The 12,644-nt window shown below is 28.6% G+C and overlaps 2 protein-coding genes across 2 annotated transcripts; both read right to left on the reverse strand.

The window, feature by feature from the left end:
* Positions 1-1,497: 1,497 nt before the first annotated feature.
* Positions 1,498-5,123, reverse strand: LOC101505808 (uncharacterized protein At3g52155, chloroplastic). Its single transcript, XM_004486342.4, has 5 exons — positions 4,795-5,123; positions 4,095-4,194; positions 3,802-3,981; positions 3,143-3,260; positions 1,498-2,048 (listed from the first exon to the last, which is right to left on the reverse strand). Exons 1-5 carry the CDS (start codon positions 5,015-5,017, stop codon positions 1,986-1,988), a joined length of 684 nt encoding a protein of 227 aa, XP_004486399.1. The 5' UTR covers positions 5,018-5,123; the 3' UTR covers positions 1,498-1,985.
* A 3,570-nt stretch (positions 5,124-8,693) lies between these two features.
* Positions 8,694-9,950, reverse strand: LOC101506341 (pectinesterase inhibitor-like). Its single transcript, XM_004486343.4, has one exon. The coding sequence runs from the start codon at positions 9,804-9,806 to the stop codon at positions 9,171-9,173; it is 636 nt and encodes a 211-aa protein (XP_004486400.1). The 5' UTR covers positions 9,807-9,950; the 3' UTR covers positions 8,694-9,170.
* Positions 9,951-12,644: the final 2,694 nt, after the last annotated feature.

The raw sequence follows: 12,644 nt of genomic DNA on the forward strand, positions 1-12,644 counted from the left end.
ATTAATTTAATTGCAGTTTTGATATTTTAATTTTAATTTTTTATGAAATATATATTTTTAGTTTAAAAATCAACAACTTTAATTTTTTTTATATTTTTAATCTAAAGAATAACGATTTTTAATATATTTTAAATGATGTAACGTACGATTTTATAATGTAAAATATTTAGATGTATTAATTATTTATATAATTAAATTACAAAAATAAAAAAATAAAAGTTAAATTTTTAAATTATTTTATTGCAATTTTGTAGAATTTAATTTCCATAGAAAAAGTGATGTGTATGTCTCTTTACTTTTATTGATAAAAATTATAAAAATTTGTACAATTATTTAAAAATTATTTATATATGATAATGAACAATAATATTGTAAATGAAATTGATCACATGAAGTTAAAATTGGAATAAAAAAGTTACATCAAAATTTAGCATTATAAAAGGATATATATTTGAAAAGCCAGATATTTAATTAATTAAATAAAAGAAAAATAAAGAAAAAACTCACATCAAAACTTAATATTTTATATATATTGGTGTAAATTGAGAGCACGTTCTATTTTCTTTTGATGGGAAGAGCACAAGAGAAGCTTCTACTTTCTTTCTTAAGATTTTAAACTTATTCATGTTGAGATTCTAAACCATTGATTTAATAAATAAATACTAAACGAAGATGATTAATAATTAGACAAACTTTATAATGTCAAAGGTATATAATAAACATGGAGTCTTTTCGCACCAAAACAAACAAAATTACGGAGTCTTCACTTTGAATAGAGTTTTTACTAATTGTTATTATTAGAAGTTTGTTTAACTTATGATTGCTTTGTTATGTTACTCCGTAAGTTATTTCCAACTTCTGTTAGTTAGTCACAAGCTTTCTTGGACGTCATAATTACAAGTTAGATGTAGTTGTATTTAATGAAAATTGACTTCATATTTTATACAAATTATCTTTTTCTTTTATTTACAAAATTCAATTTGAATTTCAAAAAACTTAAAAAAAATGTTTTCTGAAATTTATTTTATTTCGAAAATTTTAATTTTATGTACGTTTTAAAAAATTTAAACTTTGAGATTTAATAGTATCACCAATAAAGCACAGTTAATGAATATGCGTTAAGAAGGTAAGAAGGTAAGAGAGTTTGCTTTCATAAGTTGCATTGGACAAATCTATTTTCATTGACCTGTTTTTACTTTGGAATTTATGAATTTTAACAAACTTTAAAACAAATGTGTTTCTTCTCCATCGACCAATGTTTTCAAATACATATTCAGATTGACTAATTCGGATGTGTAAAATACATATGCAGATTAGCCAATCCTTACAAAATTTAAGGGCTATTGAGAAGACTTGGGGTGAGGAAAGAAACTTTTTTAAAATAATTCTATGTTTAGGCTACTTTTGCCACAACCTTTTCCATGCAATAAGGTACTGACTCATTTGAACTAGTCACTAGTAGTTAAACCTTTCATTACTAGAATAAATCTACACAAGTTTATTTTGGAAACATAAATTAATATCTTCTTGTCTTGTAGATTACAACTGATAATCATTAATCCATAACATTTTGCCATGATTTACAGAAGCAAATTACTTTATTTGAAACATGAAGTTGTGTTTGTTATAAACAACAACGACAACTGAGTAGCATGAGTTCAATTCAATGAACCTATATGCTCTATATACTATACTAAGCAGTAAATGAAGGGCTGAAATCCTGCATATTATCCTCAGCAATGCTTCATATTGAATGTCAATAGAAACAATTCATAGCTGCCAAATTATACAGAATCTAACCAGAGCCTTTTTGCACCATTTTCCATCTTCCATCCAGTATGCTTTCTCAAGTCATCGGATCTGCAACCGTTGTCCCTTAACCAAACTGATGCGTATTGGATTCCTAAAATAAGCAATAATTCTTCCAACTTTATCTTTTGAGCATCTACTAGCAACATTACCCAATATGGAAAATCTTAACTTAGCTAGCTACTTGGTTTTAATATGCCCTGAAGCTTCCACCCACCAAATCCTGCTGTGGCAAATGCCTGTAAGATACTGTGTTAGATACACATCATTTTCTCAGTTGAAAATCAAATATTTTTCCTCTTAGAAGCTAAATAATATTAATTGAAAACCTTGCAATGCTTCAAGAGATTTTTTATTTTATTTTCCTTAAGACATTACTCAATCAAAAGGTGACACAGGCATAAAAATATTTCAAATCTTATTTCAGGATATGTGAACACAGGCATAAAAATTCGTTTCAAAGCAAAGTCTCATTAATACCCTTTCTTTGGGGAAGTTTCAAGCATAATAGCTACTAATTTAAGATGCTAATTTATAGAAATTCAGTCAAGCAATGACTAATTGTCTAAGGTTACAGTTGAACTCACGAGGTTTTATTTTAAACTTAAAGGTAAAACATTGAGGCTTGTGGGGTCTAGTCTAATCCATAAGAGTGATACAGTAGCCAATGTTGTCAAATAGTGGGGATATAGCGCTATAGCATAGTGGGATTTGATCAAATTGCTATTGTTTTGCGATATGCTATTTAGTACAAAGTGTTGTCAAATAGCGGCTATAGTAGAACTGTAGCACTATCACATAGCGGAATTTAAACAAAAAGCTATTTTCCGCAATTGGCAACATTGACAGTAGCTTTGAGCAAATGACATTCAAGAGGAAAAGACATTCCCTACGTAACTGAAATTACTGGAACTAAGTTTTAAAAGAAAGTTGCTAAGAATAATAAAGAATGCAGTGTTCCACATGTGGGTACTAACGAATAGTGAGTACATGAAGCTAAAGGTCAAAAGGTGAATGCGTCAAAGACAAACCCTCCAAACACATGTTCTGCAGAAAAAGTTCTGACACTAAATTTACAATCTTGTTGCAAAATATCAAATGAAACTCCTAAAATAAAAATTTAATGTATTTGTGCATAAAATAATTTGCAGAAGAAGCCCATAAAATTTCTGTTGAAACCTTGTAAATTAGTTAGTTGAAAACTAAACTTCGTAAAAATATAAACAGATGTTATCATTAATTATTGTATAGCCAACAAAACACAATAAGTGACATTGAAGCGACTTGAAAAAGATATTACTGCACGCAGTTGCGCAAGGTAATGAAATAAAACCTCATTCCACGATTTCCCAGCAGTCTCAAGCAGTGCAGCATTGCATGTCTTTAATTCTACAGATGCCCCACAAAACATTGAAGCTGCCTCTTCCCACCCCTTGTTATGTCCCATGCACCTGTATACCACCCAATATCAAATATCCATCAAATCTTATTAAGGTAGTTTATAATAATTTTTGTATCAAATCTTGTTTTTCAAAACAACTAAAAAAATGTTATGGGAAAAAACAAATAAAGGGATCCTAGAGAACTATTGAAATTGGGCTGGACGTTGCTCCATTAAGTATAGGCTTCATAAATCATATTACATCATAGAGATGGAGACCACCTACCAAAATTGGGTGTTTTTTCATTCCATAATGTTGAAAAGTTCAAAACACTATCACAAAAAGTTCAAAACAAATGAAGAGCAAAAAGTAAATATGTCATTGTCGATCGCAATTCCACCGATTTGCATGTTTGACCTCTAACATCTCATTTCTACATTGTAGCAAAACCATTCTACAAATATAGTATTAACTTAAAGTATTGTTTATAGCCACATTGATTTGCAAGGAAGAACATGAAATCACATTCAACCTCCACCTTCAAACACAGACAAAAAAAAAGAATTCAGAAACCACCCTAAGAGGTTAGATACAATCTATTGATACTCACATGACAGTTAGTATCTCGTCCCTTGAATATCTACAAATAACATTTTGAAGGTGCTCTGCGGTCTGCCCATCCATAGCCGCAATCGAATAGAAACTAGAAACAAAGTGAACTTCAGCTTCCAATAATTCCTTCACTTGTTCCTGCATTATCTTGAGCGTCTCCTTAGTCCGCGCTGCATCGCTGCAGCAAACAACAGAAAATCAACATATAAACTCAAAGGAAAAAACCCATCCCAATAAGCGTTCTAAAAAAACAGCAAACTCAATTCAATGTCACACCACAAAATTCCCAACCTAGACAGTATAAGTTCAGGAATCCAACCCAACTGCTGGATCTTGAGGGAAACTTTCACAGCATCTTCCTTCCCTGACTTACTCAGAGGCCGGTCATGGTCTGCACACACACACAAAATCATTTCCTCCATTTATACCAAACAAACAATACATTTTCAGTCTCCCGTAGGTAGCTTGGTTAGTGAACTAAGAAACACCGAAGGATTTTTATGAAGGAGGTTCCAGGTTTAACCTAGAAAACTAATAATCACTAACTTACTAACATTTGCCTATCCAAATAAGACAAAAAACAATACATTTTCAATCGAAGAACGCTTGGATGAGATGGTTTGAATATCTTCCAGCTTAACCAACCAGAGCTTCAGTTCTGGTAGTGCTGCCACATTAAAACTCTAGGGGAATAGTTTTTCCGTTCATTGTAGTCCTACTTTCCCTGGAAGATACCCCGATTAACACCAAAACAATACATTTTCAGTTGAAAACATGTTGTGACAGAAACACAAACATATTTAACATGGGTGATAAAGTTTGAGACTTTAAACTTGAAATAGCACAAAGAAAGAAACCCACTATTTGTTCTACCTAAAACTAAAAGTCATAATAACATTAACAATGTTTCCATTTCCGCAACAATTCCTAACTAATTAAGTAAAGTTTGAGAGTTTAATTCCCAAAAATGAAGGGTCTTTATTTTAGTTACCGCGGAGAGAAGGGTGCTCCCAGGAACTATCGGCATGGCGAAGAAGGATGAGGCGACGATACACTGAATCTGACAAGGGGTCTTTTAGTTTGGAGTCCTGTTTCTGAATGAGGATTGAGGATTTGGCGCGTAATCGATTAGGGTTTCGGCGATAAAGGTGGTGAAAAGGTGAAACGACGGTGGTGTAAGTAGCAGAATGCATTTCACACACAGCCACATTCATGCTCACTGTGTGTCTCTGAGTTTGAGTGCTCCCAATTTCAGATTCTTTGCTTTTTAAGGAGGGCTCTTTCTACAAATATTGTACATTATGAAGTTTTGGAACCATTCTATTGTATAATTATTATATATGGATTTATAAATACATTTGAGAATATAAAAAATATTTTGGAGAATGCAATTGCAACTAATTTATATATTAAATTTTATTTATTGAATTATTATGTTAAAATTTTAGTTATATTTTAATGAATTAATAAGATTCAAAATTACTAAAAAAATATTTAAAAATTTGATTAATCAATTTATAATTTAATGTCTTATATTATATTTGACTCAGTAAAGATTATAAAAAAATAAAAAGAAAAAAATATTATATAAATTACTCATTAAAATATAGTAATAAGTATGAAGTTAATAGTATATTAACCATTGATCATCAATGGTTTATTTGATGATGGACCAAATTAATATGTTAATATATTGAAATTTATATGTTTCTCATAAATAATATTTTTAAAAGTTTTAACAACATAAAATATCTATGTAAAAAAAACAACAAATAATTTATGAATATAGATATTAAACATTATTTGTTGTAGCAAAAAATCACTAGAAGGGAGGTTGAATAAGGATTTTGTTCTCTCAAAAGTTTTTTCACGTGTTTGGAAAAGGTATCCTATTTGAGAGGATGTGAACCCTAGGATGATAATTTAAACCTTTGAATTTGAGCTGAGTAAAAGAAAGAGAAAATATAGAGAATGACACACACAACTTTTATATTGGTTCACCCAATGAAAGCTAAGTTCAGTCGTCATACACTTGTGAGATTTTACTAATGATCAACTAATTAACCTCTATCAGAGGTTGATTACACTTTGTGTATTATATAACCTCATCAAACTTACAATCTTGTTTCTTACAAGTTTCAACTATTTCCAAGTGTAACTCACGTGGAAATTACAAAGTGATATGAGTATGATTATTTCTCTTTACTTAAACATTTTCTAAAAAGATATTTCAAAGATCTAGTGTAGGATTATAGAAAATATAAAGAGATGATGAAAACTGCTATTGATAGCTTTTTGATACTATCTTTTTATGCAATTTTGTTGTGTATTTGATAATGAAGAGCTCTCTGCCTTTTATAGAGATCTTGTGGTGCTCTTTCCATGTGACAAACATCTTATGACCGTTGAGGACTTGATCAAAAAGTCCAAGGTCTTTGATCCTAATTACAGAACTGTCATCCAGTTGTTCTTGGTTATGAGATGTCCTTTTCTCTTTTCATTCTTCAAGATATGTAAGGCTATATTTTTGACTTTATGGGCTACAGCCTTTATGTAAGTTGAAGTGCTAGGTCGTTTTCAACTTTTGAGAATGATGTTGACTATAGATACACCCTCTTACATCGTATTGGCCATTCTTGTACCTTGTACAACCCATCCTCGTATCAGTTAAATCTGACCTCTGACCTCTTTGATTAAAATGTTTTATTTGTTCATTTTTTTAATACCGTTTTAACTTCTCATCATGACTAAAAATCATGGTTACAGAGATGATGAATATTATGCATCTTTGAAGGTCATTCTCTCAAGGGTTCATCTTATCCTCCAGTTTTAAAAACTTGATGGATTGATTCAGATTTTTCTCATTTTGATCTTATTGATGATTAACTTGTTTTCTTATAAGAATTCACTCAAAAGCACAGATTAGTCATTAACCACAATCATAATCTCTTAAGTAATTTTGTTATCATTAAAATCATTTGAGAAAGATTTTGTCTCAACATTATTCAATCTCTAGAAGACACAATAATAACACTAATATAGACAATATGTCTACAAAAATAATACTCTAATTAATAAGAATCAATGTTTTGAGAAAAATGAGCAAATACATAGAATATGTTACAAAATATCACTTATTCAAAAACTATTTATGCAAAATGATAATTTTTCAACTCTATTTATTTCTTTGAAAATAATTGGATAGATGTTTCCTTTTGAGTTGATAAAGTAGGATCGTGAAAATTGTATCCATAAGGTTTTCTTGTGTTAGTGGCGGAACTCTAATGCGACAGCTAATTGCATAAGGTGTGTGAAAATGGTTATAAGAAAAAAAATTATTGACCGTTTAACGAATTACAAATTTAAAATTGGAGAAGACGCAATAGTACAAAACAAAATATAACCGCAAAATAAATATTTGAATTTCAATTTTGTTTTTAATAAAGTACTATTTGTAGAGAGGTTGACCACCCACTAAAAGAGATTGTTTGAAGGAGTATAAATGTGTAAAAAAAAATTAAAACTTATATAGCAAAATTAATAGTGAGAGCATCTTAGTTTGTAGGGTTGTTTCAATAAAATTGTATGTAAAAAAATGGAGTATAAATACTTTAAAAGATAACTATAAAATGTTTTATAGATCTCATTAAAAATGAGTTATTTTTTCATTAAAATTATAAAAATGAGTATTTATTATTCTTCATCCGAGTAAAACTTATAGAGTTATATGTTACATTTAAAGAGATATGTATTACACTATTTGATTCCATGTATCTAAAGATGAAGTGAAAAGATACTATAGTTGTCGTCATATTATATTTCATCACTTACCCATTATATCATTGAAATGTAAGAGATGTATTGACGTTAAAAATCATTTCAACGTGTATCTGAAATATTATAATTATAAATAAAATTCAAATTCAAATATGTAAACTAAAAAAAATGTAAAAATTGTCATACGTTTTGCTTATCTAAAAGGAGTAGAATATGAAGATACAAATAACCACAAATTATATGCAAGTAATTATAAAATTATCTACAATCAATCTAATACATATTATAATACAAAAATTGCATAGAGACTAAAATGTATGTGTTATTATCTTTCAATTTCCAAATAAAGATAAGGATAATACATAATAACTTCTATAAATTGTTGTCATTTATATATTTCTTGAAAAATATTTAAAAGGATCAATATATTAATTTGAGTTAAAATCATAGAAAAATTGTTACCAATGATGATAATAATGATAGATTGAGTTACCAATAATCATAGAAAAATTGTTACCATTAATTTGAGTTAAACTATAACTACTAAGTATGGGAGTCATAAAATGAGATAATTTGATTGTTTGATTATTTGAAAGAGGAACATATGGATTGAAGTCACAAGGAAGTCAAAAATTCAAATGATTGTCTAAGATGATTATGTTATAAGTTTACATACTCTTCCAAATTAGATTTCAATATTTTACATTCCTCTTTTTTTCTTTTTGAAAATGTTTTATATTCCTCGCTTTTTTTTTTTACCAAAATATTCCTCGCTTAAGACTTTGTCTGATCACATTTAGGTTACTTTCAATATATTAATACAATTCATTTACAAAAAAAAAAAAGGATATACATACATATATATATATATATATATATATATATATATATACAAATAAAACAATCCACATAAGTACCAACATAGATAAGTATGAAAGTGGATTAACAAAAAGAAAATTAGAGATGTAATTAATTATTGTAATGTAACAAAGATACGGCTTATATAATCAAAAAATATATACATATATATATATATATATATATATATATATATATACAAATAAAACAATCCACATAAGTACCAACATAGATAAGTATGAAAGTGGATTAACAAAAAGAAAATTAGAGATGTAATTAATTATTGTAATGTAACAAAGATACGGCTTATATAATCATATCACATTGATATTATACATATAAAACCTATATTACATGTAGTGTACAATTTAAAACATACTATATATACTTCAACAGGATTTGCTCGATCATAGGTTCTGCTCGAAATCAAAACACTTGAATGACAAATTTAAATTCAAGAATTTCCATTTCTAAGTAGAAAACTTGAGAGCAAATTTAATATGTTCTTTTTAACTTTGGTTTTACCAAAGAAACAAATGATCAAGTCGTATAACTAACACTATGATTATAAATAAAAAAATAAATTATACATAAAAATCTAATTATTCATATTTTTTTGTCTCCCCACAAAATAAAACAATTTAAAAATTTGTTTTCATTGCAAGGAGACATAAAAATGATGAAATGTATATATATATAACATTAATAGTGTATTTGCATTTACTAAAAAAATTATGATATGGTTCCAATTACGTTACTAGATGCAGAAGGAGGTGATTGTGGTAATGGATCTTCATTTTTAGGTTCAGATTTTTCCAAATCAGCAATAATGTCTAAGCAATTTCCTCCCAATTGATACTCAACATCAGAATCTTTAGCAAATGCAAATTCTTTCTCCATTCCTTCAAATGCGTCCTTGCAAGATGCTTGGTAAGACAAAACAGCACTGAATTTAAACTTGATTGTTCTCACATCACGATTAGCAATTGCATCTTTGGTTTCTTTAATAGAACCCAATATGCTATTGTATTGATCCTTGCATATGTCAAGAGAATCTTTCAATGATTTTGAGGTTTCTTGTTTCTCACGCAACTCACTAATTATACCAATTATTTTTTTGGTTTGGTTGAGAGTGGCTTCAATTTCAACCCCAAGTGCCTTATAGGGATCAAATACATTGTTGGTGTAAGATGGTTGAATGGTTTGTTGACAAAGGGTAGGGTTGGTGGTTTTTTTGCAAAACTCTAAGAGATTAGATTGAAGATTGTGACGAACTACATGGATATCACGAGATGAGGGAATGGCATTGCCAACAAAGAGGAGTGAGGAAAGGGTTATGAAGAAAATGGTTTTGGTTGTGAAATCCATCTTGTCTCTTCTTTGGGACAATGTGTTGAATATTGAAATATTAGAGACAAAAGGAAATATGTTTGAGACTTTTATTGGGAAATGACTTTGCAAAATTAAGAATAATGATTGAGAGCAAATGATGGAGTTGGCTTTTGATAGATGAAGAAATTGGAAAGGTCAACAATCAAGCTAGAATAAGATAATGAGAGAAAAACGGAGAGATTGCAAGTTCTATGGTTAATTGAAATCAACGTCTCCTAAGTGATATTGTTTAATCATATATATAATTAAGGAAGTATGTTTTAATAGAACATGTAGTCCAATAATCAAATATTATATTATAGAGACTAATAACCAACTACAAAATAGAGACTAATAAACAAGTACACAATTCTAGATATAGTTTTGAGCATCCCCCACATTATTTTTACTAAAAAAATTCATACGAATTTCTCTTTTTCTTTGTAGGGATGATTTATGGGTTTTTTTTCTTTCAAATTCGTCTATTCAAGTTATTTTATTCTTTTGTTTTATTTAAATAATAATTTTTACACATATAATTAGTTTTTTTTCTTTGTAATTTATTTATGATTTTGCTGTGGGAGTGCGATGTGTTAAAAGACAAAATCTCATATTAGTGTTTTGATGTAAACAAACAAATATTAATTTAGAATTTCAATTACGATTCTAAATTATATGTTAATTTAACATGTGTTTGTGAGTGTGATAATCAAAGATAGATACTAAATATTATAAGTAAAAACACATTTAAAAGGAAGCAAAAATACAGACAGAAAGAATAACGTTTTTGACAGAAGTCTGAAAAAACAAATAACGTTCTCAACAGTTATGAAATAATAAGAACAATGATCTCCTCTTATAAAGAAAGAATTGCTTCTAGATTCTACAATCATGTTTCCAGTATTCTCATAGGAAAATATAGGGTTCGTCTCAACAAAATAATCACTCCAAAATGCAAAGGATAAAAACTATGACTCATGATGAATCAAGCAAGATTATTCTCCATATTCAAGAATGATCATTCTCTAGTTTGATTGGCAAGATTGAAGAACGATCTTGAAGTGTATACTTCAAGCCTATCTCTGAGATATGCGCACAAGTGATAAAAGATCATGAATTACTGTTAATGATGGATAATACAAAGGCTACATATCAACTTCTTCATAAAGCAGAAAAAACGAAGAATGTTCAGTCAAGAACATTCTTGCTTCAAGTCTGATCTTATCCACAAGCTGACACATGATAATTGGACTCTTTTCCAACGGTCATATGAGTTGTCATAAGCCTATAAAAGGAAATATAAGCTTAAGGAAAAATTAGAGTTTCAAGTGCAAAGCAATTCATCACTTACTTACAATCATACACTCGAAAGTCTCTCAATCACATACAAGGATTGGTTTTGTTTTTCTCATTCGATTCCAAGAATCATTCTATTATATTCTTCTGTCAAAAGAATCTAAACTCAAACAAGTGTTGAGCTTTTTCATATTCTGATAAAACTCTTTAAATCATTATCGTGTAAACCCAAGAATATTGTATCGAAAATAGTTTGAGTAAGTTCAATAGATAAGTTAAATGGTGTGCTTCTTACTAACCAATAACGTTATCCGTTTTCAAAACCAAAAACGTTGTTTGTTTTCTGTTTTCACAACCAAGATTATCTTGAGTTAAAATTTGTAAGTTTTAACAGAAAATTTTAAAATGGTGAATTTATAATTCAAACCGATCTTCCTTGTAAATTGACATTGTTAATTCATGATATTGGTTTATTTGTCATCATGATGTAGCGTCATTTGTTTTTCGTCTAAGCAAATGACTTATTTTGATGGTACTGTATTTTAAATAAGAGACTTATGGAGGTTATAATCAAATTTAGACATCTTTCAGTCTTACATAGTCTTGTCAACACGTAATTTAATTGGTCATGTCAAAAACCACATATAATCGATATGAGTTACAAGCAGCAAATTTTTTTTTTTGGAAGATAGATTGGATAAATATTGTGGATCTTGCATTATTCTTAACATTGGTTCATATATGAAAGAAATTAATTTGATTGTTAGAATTAACATTTTGATTTGATTATTTTTCATTGGCTTCTGAAATCTTTATATGTATTGCTAATGTGTTTTTTGCTTTCTTAATTAGGTTTGATATCAAAATATAGATGAGAAATGTCTAACTCATGGTGAATTTTCTTATACTATTTTTATTTGCATTTAAATGAAACTTATTTTTATGTAACGAAAAAAATACAGATTTATACATGGGGTTTTTTTTTTTACATATGAATATTTTTGTTTAATGCTCGTAACGTACTTATGCCTTTAATTTCATGCATTTAACTAATGTGTGGTATGCATTTATACCATATATTGTGTGCAAAAGCTTTTAGGGTTTGTTTGGTTGAAGAAAAATAAAAAGAGAGAATGAGAGGAAAAAAATGGTTGTTATCTCTTGTTTGGAATGAAGTGAAGTGATAGATTCAAAAATCGTGGGACCATTACTTTTTAGTTTATGTGGAAAGTAGAAGAAATGGGTGAACAAAGTATCTTAATTTTACTTTCTATAAGTTTATGTGCAAAGTAGAAGAAATAGGTGAAGAAAGCCTCTTAATTTTACTGTTATATTTTCACCATGTATTAGAAAAGTTGTTTTCTCACTCTTCTCACATGTTTCAACCAAGAATAAAACTCAAGTAGTTAATGAACTATAATTAAAATGAATTATTTGGGAGAAGTTAAACTTGAATTCTAACTCGAACAATTCATTGTCAGATTTTATTTATCTCCCGATCATATTGTAGATTATTAGAATTTTATTCTTTTAAAAATT

Source organism: Cicer arietinum, chromosome 1 (assembly GCF_000331145.2).
Source record: "Cicer arietinum cultivar CDC Frontier isolate Library 1 chromosome 1, Cicar.CDCFrontier_v2.0, whole genome shotgun sequence".
Lineage (NCBI taxonomy): Eukaryota > Viridiplantae > Streptophyta > Magnoliopsida > Fabales > Fabaceae > Cicer > Cicer arietinum.